The 17,869-nt window shown below is 42.3% G+C and overlaps 1 protein-coding gene across 1 annotated transcript in view; it reads left to right on the top strand.

The window, feature by feature from the left end:
- Window positions 1-17,869, top strand: part of Acoxl (acyl-CoA oxidase like) — a 277,217-nt gene that overhangs the window by 160,767 nt on the left and 98,581 nt on the right. Inside the window, exon 13 of the mRNA XM_051183431.1 lies at window positions 12,568-12,657. Coding sequence (XP_051039388.1) covers window positions 12,568-12,657 — 90 coding nt within the window. The remainder of the gene's footprint in view (window positions 1-12,567; window positions 12,658-17,869) is intronic.

The raw sequence follows: 17,869 nt of genomic DNA, 5'->3' as shown, positions 1-17,869 counted from the left end.
ACTGCAGAGCAGCTGAGCAAACAGGTCTCATGTTCAAACCCAGGCTATACAGCTCAGGGCTAACCACTCACAAACATCCATTGTCTCCGTTACTGTTCTTGTTGATGTAACAATTATTCTTCATTTTTTTTCTGCTTAATTCCACCACAGTAAGAGAACATGGCCAATATAGCACAGATTTTCAAAACTTTGTCATGACCTACACATCAGGTGTGTGGCATCGAGTGAGGTCAGGTTCCAGGTCCATCTTAAGGGCATGTATGCAGTTGTCTGGGACAATGTCCAAGGTGACCAGTAGATCAAGCATGTTGGATAGTGGCTCCTTGTTGACCTCAGATTTTAATCATATTTAAATTATGTTACTAGATGATCACACAGTCAGTCTTGACTTATCTTCCTGGTGAATTTAATCTTTGATTTTAGATAGTGATTCTTTCCAGCCCTAAAAATGTCTTAAGGTTAGAATATGGTTCAGGCCCTTGAGCTGTGATTTGGAATTCCAGAGAGTATACTCCCTTCCACCTGTGCTGGTGCTGTACTAATGAATTCCCCATCTTCTTGGTTGTGCCTTCCATCTTTTTGAGTGATCACAGGTCTCATCATCCTCTGTGGTAGTCATCACCTTTAGAAGCCTATGCCACCACCTGCCCTCAGCACCCGTTGTTCTCTTTAAATCATGTAGGTTCTTTCTTTACTCTGGGTCCTGACAGCCCCTACTTAAAAAAAAAAATAGGTCTCTCTGTGCTGCTTAGGTTGGTCTTGAATTCCTAGACTCAAGCTATCCTCCTGCTTCCATCTCCTGAGAGTAGTTAATCTAGGCACATGTCACTTTGGTTGGTTTTCTCTTACTCTTCCCCCAGTCCTCTTGGAACTTCCATTTTTTTCTTTTCTAGAGCTTGCTGTGTGTGTGTGTGTGTGTGTGTGTGTGTGTGTGTATGTGTGCATGTGTGTGTGTGTGTGTGTGTGTGTGTGTGTGTGTGTTTACATGTGCCTATGTGTGTAACGGAAGCCAGAGAGCATTCTTGCCTGCTGTTCCTCAGGCATTGTCTATCTTTGTTCAATTGACCTAGAATCTCTCACTTGCCTGGCATTTGCCAACTAAGCTAGATTCACTGGCTACAGAGTCCCAAGGACCAACCCATCTCTGCTTCCACAGCAGAGGGGTCACAAGTGTACCATGCTGCTTTGTTTTGTTTCTGTGGGTTCTGGGTTCTGGGGAACTCACTTGGGTCCTCATGCTTGCAAAGCAAGCATTTACTGACTGAGCTGTCTCCCCAGTCCTATGACTACTGACTATTAATGACTAATATTATTTGACTGGTCTACATGACTGGTGTCTATCTCTCTTGAGGGCAAGATTATCTAATTCATTACAGATGTCCTAGTGTACATTACACAGGGAATAGAGCTGGTGACAGAGTTCAAGAAGGGATGTCCTCTCACCTTTACCAGACCCTAAGTGCTGAGAATGCAATGCAACATCAGAGGGATCAAAGCATGGAGGGCAGAGTGGAGCAGCTCATCATCAGCTCCGTTTGACCCAGAGCTCTGGATTTAGAGGACTCAGCCCAGATCTGCCGGCAGGGATGATAAAGTTGCTGTCCACAGGCCTCTTGCCTCTTGCCTATAGGATTGAGTGATGCATGTATGCAAGGGCAATGTTAATACAGCTCGAAGATAGTCTCCTGGCTGGGAGCATCTATTCCTATGCAATTTTTATTGGCCCTCCCCTAACAAATAAGATTGGTTGCATCTGTTTCTTCTTTAAATTAATAAAATTTACCCTGTTTGTTTAAAAAGAGGGAATAAAAGCCTGTTTCTAATTTGTTCTGATATATTTATTAAATGTAATCATCCAGAAAAAACTTCAAAGATGTTGAAAACAGCAGGAAAATATTAAGCTTTCAAAATGTGAGCTTGAGTCATGAAATATGTTTCATGGGGCTCTCTCTGAAATGGGATGCAACCTCAGTGACATTTGCAACTAGCTTGATGCAACCCTGCAGACAGTGTAATGCATCTATCCAATATGGCCCCCCTCTTCTCAGAGATGAGATTCTGGGCTGTGTCACCCCCGAAGGACTCTGTTGGCTTTGGGAGCATGGGTTTAGAGTTCCCTCTGTCTTGTCCACATTTCTTCCTTTCTTTCTCTGTTGTTTTATTAAGAGTGAAGTCAGCAAATGGAAAATATTACTCACTTTTGGAGGATGATGACTTTTTCTTTCCCCCACTCCCTTCTTCTTTCCCATTCCCCCTATAAACCCTACCAAGAATATATAAATGAATGTCCCACTTGGGAAGCCCAAATAGAATGAAGACAAATTTCACTCTATATAAAAGCCCCAAATGGGCTGTTGAAAAGCTGAGAGGATTCTCTCAGACTCCAAAGGATTTACTCACATTCCTATTATTGATATATAGATATATCATAAACACCAATATGAATTTTGGAGATGTGTGTGTAGACATGTGTGTAGACACATGGGGTATGTATGATATAACTATATGGATAAAAATAATTCTCAACAAGATGCTAATAAGCTGAATTGAACAGCACACTAAAAGACCATTCACTGTCACCAAGAGGAATTCATTATAAGGATGCAAGGATAGTTTAATGTATTCAAATCAATAAATGTGATACCATATTATTAGAGTGCACAGTGATAACATACGGTCATTGTCATAGATACAGAAGACAGTGCTTGACAAAATTTGACTTTCCTTCATGATCAAAACAAACCAGGCAGAGAAGGAAAAGTACTTCAACTCAATGAAGACAGCATGGCAGACATACAGTTAATGTACTGAAAGGAGGAAGGTTAAAATATTTTTGTCTAAAATCTGGAATAAAACAAAGAAGCCCATTTTCACCCCTTTTAGTCAACACAGCATAGAAGCCTTCGCTTAAGTAACTGAACAAGAGGGAGAAATAAAGGGACATACAGATTAGAAGGTGGGGGGAGTTAAACTGACCCTGTTTGCAAATGACAGGCTTATGTGGGAAAACTGCAACAAAATATCTAATAAACATTTCACAAAGTGCTAAATGAATTTAATAGAGTCTCGGGAAGCAAAATCAATGCACAAAATTTGCAGCATTTCTGCATGTTCATGCAAAGCTATCTGAAAATTAAAGAAATCCATTTCATCTATAGCTACCAAAAATGACTAAGGATAACTTTAACTAAAGTGGTGAAAAACCTCTATCAAAAACAAACAAAAACCAAACAAGACAATAAAACATTGGTGAAAGCTGTTGAAGAAGACCCAAAGCTGGAAACGAAGCCCAAGCTCTTGAACTGGAATAATCATCAATAGAATGTCCACAGGCCCCAGAGTGATTTCCATGTTCAGTGTGATGCTTATCCAAATTCCAGTGAAGGTCATCACAGAAATGCAGTGAACACCAACAAAATTTAATGGAGAAAAAAAAATGTGAATAACCAAAGTAAACTTGACCAAAATTACTAAAAGCTCAATCAGTACATGACTCCAGATCCATGCAAACCAAACAGCAAGATGCTTACATCAAAACAGACAGAGACAATGAAACAGAGTTGAGAGCTGGACCCATGCACTTATAGCCAAGCGATTTTGGACAAATGTATGAGAAACACACATGGGAGAGAGGACAGTCTCCCAAACCAGTGGGAAAATCACACACACACACACACACACACACACACACACACACACACACACACACACACACCAATTGCATTAGATCCTTATCTTTAACCATATACAAAATAGGTCAAAACTGTGAGGGCTTAAAAGTGAGACTCCAAACTATAAAACCATCTATAAGAAAACACTCCTAACTTTCTTTCTGTCGGGATGTTGTATCACAGTCACAGCAAAGTGACAGATTCACTGGACTAGGCAGAGAGGGACATCTGTAGTCAAGGAAAGACTCTACCTCAATAAAGTGGAGAGCAAGTGAGGAAGACACTCAACGAACGTCAACACTGGGCCCTGTCTTAGGGCTTTTATTGATGTGAGGGGATTCCATGACCACAGCAACTCCTGTAAAGGATATGTAACCGGGGCTGGCTTACAGTTCAGAGGTTCACTGTCATCATGGCAGGGAGCATGGTGGCACACAGGCAGACATGATGCTGGAGAAAGAGCTGAGAGCTCTACATCTGGATCCAAGGGCAGCAGGAAGAGACAGTGAGTCCCCAGGCCTGGCTTGAGCTGCTGAGATTTCAAAGTCCACCCCCCACCCAGTGACACACTTCCTCCAGTAAGGTCACACCTACTCTAACAAGGCCACTTCCTAAAAGTGCCACTCACAATAGGCCTATGGAGGCAATTTTTATTTAAACCACCATAAGCCTCTACAGGCTTATACATGTGCACCTGCACATACATGTATGTCCACATACGTACAAATATACATACACATAGTACACTGGACACATACATACACATGCAGAAAATAATTAGACAAAAGACTTTAGTTGTTTTGCAAGAAATGAGGTAAATAAGTAGCTACTAAGCACATGAAAAAATTCACAGCATCATTAATCATCAGGCAAATATAAATCGAAACAACACTAAGATATCACCTTCTCCAAGTGAAAATGGCTATTGTAGAAATGATGTATGCTAACAAGTGTTGGTTAGGAAGTGGGAGAGTGGGACCTTTGTATGTTGTTGCTAGGAAAGTAAATTTGTGTAGTCATTATAGAAAACAGTATGGAGATTTGCCCCCCAAACTAAAAGTGGTGCTATAATATCCTATAGAAATCCCACTACTGTATATGTGGCCAAAATAAATAAAATAACCATGTTTAGGTATGATTTCATTCCATTTTCATTATGGCACTATTTGTGATAGTCAAGGTGTACAATCAATCTATTGTTCATCAATGAATGAATGGATAAAATATGTATATATGTGTTCACATACAACATTACACATATATTACTCAGTCTCAGATATTCTGCTGTAGTAGCAGAAAAGGGACCAAGAAATGTTCTGTGGTCAGATTTAATGATATGTATCTCCGCATGCGTGTGTGAGTATACATTTATATACACACGTGCTGCATTTTCTTTGTTTACATGGCCATAAAAAGGATGAAAACCTGATATTTTATGACACTATAGACAAAACTGGAGGACATTATGTTAAGTAGGAATGATTTAGGTACAGAAAGACAAATTCTGCATGATCTGACTCATGTAGAACTTCATAAGTTGGTATTTCAGAAGTGGAATGTAGAGTGGTACCTACTGGAGCTGGGGGTGGTTAATGGGGATGTGGTAGGGAGACATTGGTCAAAGGCACAAAATACAGCCAGAAAAGGAAAATGGACTTTAAAGAGGTTAATTGATGATGAGGTAGTGTATTCTTCAAAATGTAAAGAGTGGGTGTTACATGGTTTTACCACAAAAGTTTAACTGTGTGAGGGGATGTGCTTTTTTAGCTAGCATTACTGTTTCACCATGTGTATATTCTTAAGAATATCTTGTTTATGATAAAATCATATGCTATCTGTCCACTTAAAAAGTGTATTTAAGGGCTGGAGAGATGGCTCAGAGGTTAAGAGCACTGACTGCTCTTCTGGAGGTCTTGAGTTCAATACCCAACAACCATATGGTGGCTTACAACCATCTGTGATGAGGTCTGGCTCCCTCTTCTGGCCTGCAGACATATACACAGGCAGAACACTGTATACATAATAAATAAATCAATCTTTTTAAAAGTGTGTTTAAGGGGCTGGAGAGATGGCTTAGTACTTAAGAGCATTTGCTGCTCTTATAGCGGGCTGAAGTATGGTTCCCAACACTCACATGGTGGCTCATAGCCTATCTGTAACTCCAGTTCAGGGGAATCCGATGCTGTCTTCTGGCATCCTGGGTGCCAGGCATGCCCATGATGCACATACAGACATGCAGGCAAGACAGTCACATACACAAAATATTTAAAAAATTAAAAACAGAAAGGATGAATTGAAATACCATTGTGGGTGGAGAGTTGCTGTTTGGTGTGGTTAATGGTTTTAGAGCTGGGAAGATGGCTCAGCAGTTAAACAAACTCAGTAGTCTCACATCACAGGGGACACAAATCAGTTCTCATTTTGGGTGCCTCACAACTCCCTGCAGCTCTAGCTCCATGGAATTCAATGACTTCTGGTCACTGTGGGTACCTGCACACATGTAAAACACACACGCACGCACACACACCTCACTGCAGCTCTAGCTCCATGGAATTCAATGATTTCTGGTCACTGTGGGTACCTGCACATATGTAAAACACACACACACATGCATGCATGCACGCATGTATGCACACATGCACACACGTACAATAAACAAAATAAATAAAAACAAATATATTAAAAGGAAAGCAAAAAGTAAGAAAGGAAAAGGAGAAGTGAGAAAAGGGGAAGAAAAGCAGGAAGTGAGACTCTTGAAATAAATGGAAAGGGGAAACAAAGAGGGGGCAATGTGTGCAGGGGGCATGGGAAGTAAATGAACAGATAGGTAGGGCATTTTCCTTAAACATAACTGGGGGAAATAAATAAAGGAAGTGAGAACTGAGAAGTATATGGGGGTAGAAAGGAAACCAGATGTAAGACATGGGGAAAAGGAAGTGAGAACTGAGAAGTTATAATTAGAAAGGAAACCAGATGTGAGGCATGGGGAAAGGGAAGTGAGAACTGAGAAGTTATAATTAGAAAGGAAACCAGATGTGAGGCATGGGAAAGGGAAGTGAGAACTGAGAATACATAGGGTTAGAAAGAAACTTCCAGATGTGAGGCATGGGAAAGGGAAGTGAGAACTGAGAATACATAGGGTTAGAAAGAAACTTCCAGATGTAAGACATGGGGAAAGGGAAGTGAGAACTGAGAAGTTATAATTAGAAAGGAAACCAGATGTAAGACATGGGGAAAGGGAAGTGAGAACTGAGAATACATAGGGAAGGGGAACATTGTGTAGTAAAAAGGGAAGTGAGAATGTAAGAAGGGGGGTTAAGATAAGTCAGAAATCTGAAATAAACAGAAATGGGGAAATCAGACAAGGAAATGAGAATGAGGAATAAATGTAGAGGAGTCAGAAATCTGAAATAAAAGTGGGGAAACCAATGAGGAAGCGAGAAGTGTGTGAGAAGAAAGGGAGGCAAGGCAGAGGAACTGAGAGAGGAGACTTGAGAAATAAGAGAGGCTTGAGCAGGGGATAAAGGACACGAGGAGTGGGAAGTAAGAAAACTGGAGAAGCTGAGAAAGGGGCGAGGGAACTGTGCCATTCTGAGAAATGAGAAGACAAGCATAAGCGAGAAAGGGATAGACAAGGAAGCCGAGAAATGAGGAGGAAAGGAAACTCCTCACCCAAAGCCCTCACACACCCCCTGCAAGGAGGGGCTGGAGGCTGGGCGGCCACCTGCATGTGTAGGTGGAGAAGAAGGCGAGCATCATGGGCCATCTAGATCCCAGCACCAGTGCTGCCCTGGGTGGTTAGTTACTCAGGGCAGGGAGCTGTGGGGGCAGAGACTGAGGCTGGTGGCACTCTGGTAGAAATACAGGATCTACATGCAGTGAACACAGACTAAAACAAGGAGCCCAGGGACAGTGACAGAGGAGCTGACCAGAGGACATGCAAGGATCCCCTCACACGTCTCAGGAGATGGAGGGATCCTACTCCAAAATGCCAGGCAAACGGGCAAAGCCATTGTGGTCAGAACAGAGTGGTAAACCTCATTGAATTTTAGCTTTCTCATCCCTCAAGGGGACTGGTGAGAAATGCCGACCACAGGGCACATAGAAGAGTTGATGCTTGGGAATCGTCTCTGGGAACATCTCTGGTGCTAGGTGTCCTCTGATTGTTCCTGCATGGTACGCCATATCCCTCCTTCTTCTGGAGCACTCCAGGGCTCACTTTAATCTGTTCTGTTGGTTTCCTATCTCTTTCCTCTCTGCCATCCTCACCAACTCCTTCCTTCAGCCGTGTGATCCGAGGTTTCCATCTGAAGCCATGCCTCTGGATTTTTCTCTCCTAGGTACTCATTTATGTCTGGTACTATAGATTGTTATTTTTCATTCCTCTCATTTATTTATTTATCTATATGTTTATTTTGATGGGGCCTTGCTGTATATGAGGATGGCTACACATTCTGGGGGAGTCTACACCACCATGCCTCCTTTGTGGTGATCTATTATGTATGATTTAATAAAGACTGCCTGAAGGATCAGAATGCAAAGCCAGCCACCCTAGTCAGCTATAGGAGCTAGACAGCAGTGGCACATACCTTTAATCCCAGGACTCAGGATGACTCTCTGTGAGGTCAAGGCTACCCAGGCTACAGGAGAGTGAATCAGTCTAAAAAATAAACAGAGCTCATGCATTTAATCCCAGCCTTAGAGAGGTATACAAAAGACAGGAGCCCAGTGTCTGAGATTTAGTCTCCAGCCATGCTAAGAATAGGTTACAGTCTGAGGCTTGGTGAGAGCTTATGGAGACAGGATCAACCCTTTTGGTCTGAGGTAGAGGTAAGAGCTAGTGGCCAACAACTGCTTTGCTCCTCTGATCTTCAGCTTGAAGCTTGAACTCTAATATCAGTCTCTGGGTCTTCATTGTTCGTATTACAGTCCTTTCCCCTTCTGATTTTTCTTATTATTTTCTGTCTTTTTATGGTGATTATTTATTGCTTTTAGCAAATAATAAAAAAGTAAAATTTTCATTTTTAATAAAATAAAAGCAAGCAAACAATTACTGGGAAACCGAGATTCTTTTGCTGAGTCTTTAGTTTCATTAATAAAAGAATTTGAAAATCAACTCAAGGAAATTCAAGGATAATTTTCCTATAATTTGAGAAAAAAAAAAAAAAAAGAAAAAAGATCAAAAAACCCAAAAAGCAGCTGTATAGGCAAGTTGTGAATTTGAGCAACTTCCAGGAGGGAAAGTAGAGAAAAAGTCATGACTTTTTTTTCAGCCATTTGTTTATTTTAATTTTAAAACATCTTATTTTATATATCAATCCCAGTTCCCTCGCTCTCCCATCCTCCCACCCTTCCCTCATCCACTCCTTACAGAGGGTGAGGCCTCCCATGGGGAATCAGCAAAATCTGTCACATAGTTTGGGGGAGGACCAAGGCCCTCCCCCTGTACCTAGGCTAAGCAAGGGATCCCTCCAAAAGGAAGGAGCTCCAAAAACCAAATTCAAGCACTAGGGATAATGACTTGTTCCACTGCCAGTGGCCCCATAGACTGTCCAACTGTCACCTGCATTCAGGAGGCCTAATTTGATCTTATGCAGGTTTCACAGCTGTCAGTCTGGAGTCAGTAAGGACCCCTTGCTCGGGTCAGCTGTTTCATGCCTTTTGAGTTGGCCACAGAGGTCAGAGAAACACCGAGAAAGCACTGAACTTGCGCAGGAGTACCTAGCTCACCCTGAACTTGTGCAGGAAGGGTGCCTAGCCGCAGATCTAAGTTCAGAGGACAGTGGATCCAGGCTCTGTGACACTGACATGTGAAGGAGAATGGGGTTCTGGAGAGTTGGCTCAGCAGTTAAAAGCAGCTCTTGTAGATTTGGTTTCCAGTACCCACATGGTGACTCAGAACTCTCCCTAACTCCAGTTCCAGAGGGTCCAGTGCTCCCTTCTGGCCTCTGTAGACACTGCATGCAGGTGGTGCACATACATATAAGCAGATAACAGTCATATGCATAAATCAAAGAAAGTATTTTTGAAGAAATGAAGGGTGCGGCTGAGAATGAGAGTGGGCTAGTTAGCTGAGGAGAGAGTCCCCGAAGCATGGCTCCTTTAAGAACCCTGCCTCTACTGTGCGTGGTGCCCAAGCTTCTTGTACTCATGTGCACACTCCGCTCTACTCCTTAGAGGACGCTGATAAGAAAGGGCTTCCAGCCTTCCTCTGCAAACTGGCTTTTTAAAAACAGGCTAATCTTGAGGCATCCTGTTCTTCTTCTTCTGCCACAAAACCCTTTATAATCATTTGTTCCCAAAGGATTTTAGACCTTGAATTTAGAATTTAAGCCATTCAATAATATGGCTGCAAAATCCCTTTTAGGAAATCCAGTGCACAGTGGGGCTTTAAGCTCACACACACTTTATGTTAGGTCCTTCTCAACATGGTAAACTTCTAAACAGGTCACCTCAGATGGCCCAAGGAGTCAGACTTCAGTGAGGCCAAGCTTTCCTACCCTATTCTGAGGAAATTAGATGGTATACAGGGGATTAGTGTGATTTTGGAAGAGAGGAAGGACCAAAGCTCAAACATGGTGGGCGTTGTATTCTTTTTGCTCTTTCATTTCCGGTTGTCTGGAAGCCCTTGGAGGGCTTCTGGACATGTTCTTTATAAATCCTCAGGTCTGAAGGTGCCCCAGGACACCTGCAACCATCACATACTTTTATTCCCCTTTCAAACCAAATGGGGAACTCAAAGCAGGGACTCTGAGATAGGAGATAAATAAATGATACTGCATTTGAAGACCCAATAGAAGAGGGACCCTCTCATGTTCACAGGATGCTGTGGCCTGCCCACTGAGAGACTGCTGCTGTCTGTGTGAGTGAGTCTCATTACAGCCTCCATTGATCGCCCGGCTTCCAGGGCTCTAAAGAGCCCATTTCTTCTCTTTCACTCTGGGAAAGCAGAGCAAAATGCTTAGGAGAAAACAAAAAAACAACCCACATTTGTTTCTTCAGCATTGTTTGTCCTGGATGTTGTTAGCGGCTGTACTTCTTAGGTGTAGCAACTTATCTTCAACACGCAGGTGTTGAACTATTTCATGTTTATCTCTTTTTCCATAGTAGAACATGTGAGATACTTCTAGACCACTAAAACAGTCCCCAAACTTTCTGTCTTCATCTGTAAATTGGGGTAATGTCCGTGCCACAGGGTTCTAATTGTGAGGACAAGATGAACGCAGTGAGGTAGACTTATGTGGTGTGATGTGGTGTGTCAGCAGGGGCTGCGGTGTGGCGGAATCAAAACAATGAAACTGAGTCAGCTCAGGGTGGGAAGGCCAAGGGACGCGAGGCAGACATCTCGTGTTTGCCAGCAGGGTAGCTCAGTGCACGCGCATGCCGTGCGTGTGTATGTTTGTGTGTAGAAGGGAGATAAAACTTCTCCAGGTTGGAAATGTTACTCATTTATTTATCCATGAATAGGATTGGTTTAATTTCATGGAAGTTGTTAAGGATTCTAACAGGTTTCTGAAGATCCCTTTGCTTCTGTTAACTCAAGTGGCAATATCCCAAAGTGTGACACTGAGGAGGAGAGTGAGCTATGTGCCCAGCCTTAAGGGTCACCCTTCTTGCGGGAAGCAGGGCTGGAGTGCACAGACTTTCACAGCTTCATGGACAGCAGGGTCCCAGGTGTCCAGGCTTCCAGGGCTCCTGTAGCCACTTCCAGAAATGAAGCAGGTCCCCCAGGTATTGAGGGTCTTTGAAGATTCATGGGTGTTGTTGACATGTTACTGCTTGCTCTTCTGTGAATGTGTGTATTTCATGTTGCTTAAACATTCTAACAGAGGTGGAAGGAAGCCTGTCTTTCCCTATTCAAAGCTGATATGCAAACTGCAAATACTATGACAAGTAACAGGACAGTAGCCTCTGACATGACAGGTAGGCTGGAGTGACAGAGGGCCAGAGTAGACATTCTGTGGGGAGAACCCTGAACTGAAGGAGATGGAGACGTCTTGGCAGAGGAAGAGCTCTTAGACCAGACACGAGCCATGCTTCCCTCAAATTTGCCTGGACACACAACAACATTTCCCCAAGGGACCAGTTCTGTATGTGAGAAGACAGCCAGCACTCGGATAACTGAGTTAATACCTTTGAAACAGAATTTCAGGAAATGAAAAGGAGGAAGAGGAGGAGAAAGGGGGAGTGATGGAGGGGAGGAGGAAAAAGGGAAGGAGAGGGGGAGGGAGAGAAGATGGAAGAGGGGGAGGGAGGAGAAAGAGAGAAGGGAGAGGAGAGAAAAGAGGAGAGGGAGGAAGAAGAGGTTGTAAAGGAGGAAGAGGAGGAAGCTAAATAAAGAGCAAATTTACAGTGCAAAATAGTTAATAATAGTAAGCCTTGGAATGTGAGTGTGAGGTTAACCCTCACAGTCTAGTGGTCAGCTTACAGAAGGACCTTTTAGGGTGAAGGGAGGCATCGTTCCGTTCCCTTGAACACATTGCTGTAAGTCACCAGTAGAGTTCAGAAGAGTTAGAAAACAGAAAGAATATTGGTATAATTAAAATCTTCTGGTTAAATAGGAAATGACCATTTGAAGGTGCTTTGCTACCAATAAAGATAATACTGAAAATAGTATTTGTGACCTCAAAGTTAATGTGATAGATCAAAATTATTCTGAGTAAGAGATACATGGTTATTTTATTCTTTCCAGTGTCTGTCCTTTTAAATTCAAATGAACAATTCTTCCTACATAGTGGTGAGATTGAACATTTAAAATGTTTTTAATTCTTCTTCTTCTCCTTCTCCTTCTCCTTCTCCTTCTCCTCCTCCTCCTCCTTCTCCTTCTCCTTCTTCATCTTTGTCTTCGTCTTCATCTTCCTCCTCTCTCTTCTCCCCTCCTCTTCTTCTGCAACAGGGTTACCTGATGGAAAACCAAATCTCGGGCCTGAAATGTGACGCCGATGTGTTTGTGACCTTTGAAGGTGACAATGTAGTCATGCTTCAGGTAAGATTATGGCATGTTTATTCATTTTAAACAGCATGGTTTTCAAGACCAAGCATTATCCAAAGAATCTGAAGTGTTCTGTACGTTTTATCTTTATCTGATATCTGCATTTAATCAGCAGGTGTTTCCCTGTTAGGCAGTTGAACAGGAGACTGGGTTATTTCTCTTTTAGGTCATCTTTGATGTTGAAAAATGTCTTTGTAGTTTCAGAAAACTTCTTGCACGTACTAAGTCAGATTTTTCTACTAGCAAGGCTATTCCAATAGAGTGTGTAGGCCCTGGAGATAAAAAAGTGAAAGACAGAATACTAAGTTACAAAAGGATGGGCATTCAGCCTCACTAGGACAAACTGGGGCACTGTTCTCCTTTCAAGTTAGTGAATGTCTGAAAGCTCATGGAAGTCTCATTGTTGGTGAAAGTACAAGAGGGTTTGCCTGTTGCCATAGGAGACAGAGATAGGGCCTCCATGGGACAAGAAGGCTAGCTAAACTAGACAAAATGGTAGGGAACTGATGTGTCTCCCATGGTCCAAGGAAGTAGGCAGCATAAAATAGTAGCATCCATGCATCTACCAGTGGCACACAGGGAGCTATTCTCTATTCCTCCCTCTGGAAGCAGAGAATTCTCTAGATCTCACTCCAGGTAGTGTCACTGAAGCCTATTCTAAGTGGAGTCACTATATCTACCCATCAGGTGATGAAAGTAATGTCCACCCTAGTGTCAGCTGTGGGAATGAGGGTAGGAAACACCATGGTCATGTCTCAGCTTTCTGTAACCATGACAAAATGCTCAAGAAGATAATGTAAAGTAGGAAGGATTTATGTTGATTCAGTGTCACAGGTGTCAGTTCACAGTTTCTTGGCTTCATTGTTTCCGGGCTATGAGACATAACATCATGTTGGGAACCATGTAACAGAACAAAGCTGCTTACCTCATAGTGACTGGGAAGCAGCGAGTGAGGGGAGGAGGAGCATGATAGATCCAAGCACATACTTTCAAGGATTCACTCCCTTCTACTAGGTTCAACTTTATCTCCAAAAGCCTACCAAATCATGAATCCATCAATGAACTAATTAATTAGCTCAAAGTCCTCATGATCCAGCCACTTGCAAAGCCATCTAGTGGCAAGCAAGCCTTTAGCATGGTATTCAGTAGTAGTTTTAGGTTCAACCCACAACTGTCAGCACTCGCAGCTAGGTGGGGAACTGAGCCCCAGCATCACTTGGTCTCAAAAGAGTGACATGAGCTAATACACGTTTTCCCAGGAGATAACAAAGAAGACCTAAGTAAATGTAGGTGATAAAAACAGAAGACCTTTAGGAGGAAAATAATGACTAATAACTGGACATGCAGCTTAACTGGCAGAGTGCTTTGCCTGGTGTGTCTGAAGCTCTAGACTTAATGCCCAACATGGAGGCAGGAGGGTCAGAAGCTCAAGGTCATCCTTAGCTTATATAATAAGTTAGCAGCTAACCTGAGCTACAAGAAACTTGTCTCAACACAAAACAAAAAGTGGGAAAATTTATGAGACTTATAACAAAGGAAAAAGTCATAGATTTGGCATCAAAAGCATAATTCATAAAAGAATTGATAGAACAAGTCTACGTTCACCCCATCTGTTGCTTACCACCAATTGATTTCTGGGAGTGGAGAGTGATTTCTGTTCCCCAGTTTCCTTAAACTTCTCTATTTCAGTTAGGAACATCAAAGTAGGATCCAGTGCAGATAGGAGCATCCGCCTCACAACTGACCCACCCTCAACGGGCCCCTGGCTTCTCAGAGGAAGGGTGCTCTGGCTAGTGCAGTCATCCAACACCGTCCCCACAGTCCTCATCTGGGGATTGCCTCTGGAGACCATGCAGCTTGGAAACTCTGGGCACACAGCCGGGCATGCTGCAAGTGTCTTTCTGGGGTGTGACTGATGGCAAGCTGGCAGGCTGACCCTCTCCCCAGCATCTGTACTGTTAGCACTTTCACAACTCTGCTGCCCAGCACAGTGCTTCCAGCTTACTTACTGAAGGTGAAACTCCCAATTCTACTGATGCTGGGTGGCTGTCCCAGAGCACAGATATGCCTTAGAATTTCAGCAGCCTTTTCTTATTTCCCTTTCAGAAAAAATGGTAGATTTTTTTGACCCTTCCATTATTGTCTAGGGCAGAGGTTTTAGGTTCTTAAAGAAATTTAATTACACCCTCCACCAAATCCAATTATGATCTGAATCCATGAAATCCCATCAGAACTTCCTTTTGCCTCATTAGGTATACACCAAGACAGATCCCTGCCAAATCCATCCTGGCAGATTTCCTAAATAATGGCATCCGGAGACTTTGCATATATTGTTTATTACCCTGAAGTGAAAATATGCAAAACATGCTGGTGAGCCACAGGGAACTTGCTTAAAGATCAAATAGTGGCATTTTGTTCCTACCTGGCTGGAGTGACTTCTGTTCCAGACAGTCTGCTTAGGAATGCTGAGAGAGTTGTCTGTTCATAGGCAAAAAGCCTGCAGTGACCCTATGTATGAGTCCTGTGATCTACAAGAAGAAACATTTTTTTTCAAGCAAGTGAGAAGTGGCTGCTATAACCCTGGACTGCTGTGGGCAGCCATGAGCACAAAAATTTCCTTTTGTGTTTTTGTTAAAATACTAGATTTTAGGGCTGGAGAGATGGCTCAGCAGTTAAGACACTGACTGTTCTTCCAGAGGACCTGAGTTCAATTCCCAGCACCCACGTGGCAGCTCACAACTTAACTCCAGTTCTAGGATACCTGACACCCTCATGCAGGCAAAATACCAATGGGGCCAGGCTTTTCTTGCACAGGCTGGGTCAGCAATATTTCTTCCTGGCCAAAGTGGTCCATGCTGCAGATGACAGGGCTTCATTTCTTCTGTAGCCAAACATTATCCCATTTTATCTATAAACCTCATTTTCTCTGTCTGCTGTCTATTGATGGGCACAGAAGTTGATTCCATATTTAATTATTATGAACGATGCTGCAGTAAATAGTGTGCTGGTGTTCCTTTGCTATGCTGGCTTCATTATTGGATATCCCAGAAGAGGGATGGTTAGATTAAGTGGTCATTTCATTGACTTTTTGAACAGCTGTGATGGTCACTTTAGTGGCTGTGTGAAAATTTACTTTTTTCTTCAGCCTCCACCAGCATTTCCTCTGTTTTGTTTTACTGTTAACTACTCTGAATAGTGAACTGATATCACTGTAGTTTGATTTGTCTATCCTGCTAGCTAAAACTATTGAGTGTTTTCATGTATTTATTAGCCATTAGAATCTCTCCTAAGGAGTGTCTATTTTAAAGTTGAATTATTTGGTTTGTTGCTCTGTGAGTTCCTTCTATATTCTAGATGCTAATCCTTTGTCAGATGAACAGTTGGAGAGTACTCTCTCCCATTCTGTAGGCTGTCTGCTCACTCTGGTCTTATTCCTTTAGTGATGTAGGTGGCTCTTAGTTTAATATAATCCCTCTTTTATAATTTCCCTATGCTTTTGAGGTCATATCTTCAAAATCATCACTTATACCACTAACTTAGAGGGTTCCCTTCATATTTTATTCTTGTGGCTTTGTAGTTCAGAGGCTTAAATTTAAATCTTTGATCCATTTTGTGTTGATTTTTGTATGGGAGGGAGACGGGCCAAACTATCCTGGTTTGCAGATGACATTATTCCCTGTATAGAAAAGCCTAAATACACTACCCAAGATGCAATGGGGCTGATAAACAAACTCAGGAAAACTGTAAGCTATAAAGCCAATACACATAACTCAAGCATTTTACATATCCAACGACAAGATTCCTAAGGAATAAATCATGAAAGCAGGCCTATTAAAAAATATCCAAAGATATTAAAATAAAGTTCACAAAGTTCGCAGGAAAACTTTAACCAAAAAAGGCCTTTACTGTACAAATTACCAAACACCAATGAATGAAAACAAAGGAGACATTAGGAACTAGAAAAAACAACCTGTTGGTACAGTGGAATAATTAGTACTGGTAAGATGTCCAGAGAACTCAAAGAGATTTACAGATTCATAGTAATCTCCATCAATGTAGTCCACAGAGCTATAAAGCAAAACTGAACAAGACCACACACACACACAAACACACACACACACACACACACACACACACACACACACACTTAATTCATGTGCAAGAAATCTTGACCACAAAGAATACATCTCTCCACCAGATTTCATAGGACCACAAACAGCATGGCACAGGCATAAAGCCAGAGTAAGAAAGCAGATTCCCACAGCTGACAGAAACACCACAAGGCGACAGAAAATGCAATGGAGAGAATAGCCTCTTTAGTAAATGAGAAGCCTAGGTAGCTACGCACACAGAAATCAAGAACTGAAAATAAAATGGCTTTCTGGAACTTTCCCAAAAGGAGTCTGTGCAAAGAAATACCTGGCTGGTAGTAACATGCAAGACCAGGAGACATTTAATCCAAGTGAGGACAGGAAAGCCACGGGGTCAAAGGATGGCTTCGAACAGGAAGTGGTTTCTGTTCTACAAAGAGCAACGTAAAAAGCAGGAAGGGCTTAGCCATGCGATGTGGAAGTGAGTGATGAGTGAGAAGAAGAAAAGCCCACAAAGACAGCAGAACAAAGAGGCCGCACTGAGTGAGGTGCACTCAAGAGCACACGAGACTCTTTGACCTTGGCACCTTCTGCTGGTTTGACCAAAACTACCAAGGAAGAAGTGTCATTTCTGGAATGAGTGAAAGCATCAAGTAGGAGCCTTTTACTTTTTACATAAGGTTTTTAGGTTTAAATTTATGTGATTTTGAGTTTTTAAGAATCAAGTATACTTGAACTATAATCCCTTTCTGGACATGACATGAGAATCACAGTCATGAACTCACAGGAGCTGTGGTTACTACACAAGGCTTACACAAGAGCAAGCCCGGTACAATTCAGCATAGATGATCTCTGTCCCCACCCCTTTGGGGGGAGCTATCTTTGGCAGTGGATAGTGTCTGCAGGAGCAAGTGTCATTATTTTTGAGGGTGTGACTACAGGTAGGTTTCCCATACTCCAGTGGATAACCCCTCATCCAGGCATATATGGGCAGCACTAACTGGACTTACTGGATTAAAAAAAAAAAAAGAAAACACACACACACACAAAACAAAGACATGAAATATATAAGGCACATGTTTGGTAAAATGTAGAGGAATTAGAGAGGGAAATGA

Source organism: Phodopus roborovskii, unplaced genomic scaffold (genome assembly GCF_943737965.1).
Source record: "Phodopus roborovskii unplaced genomic scaffold, PHOROB, whole genome shotgun sequence".
Classification (NCBI taxonomy): domain Eukaryota; kingdom Metazoa; phylum Chordata; class Mammalia; order Rodentia; family Cricetidae; genus Phodopus; species Phodopus roborovskii.
This window is presented reverse-complemented; position numbering and strand designations above follow the sequence as displayed.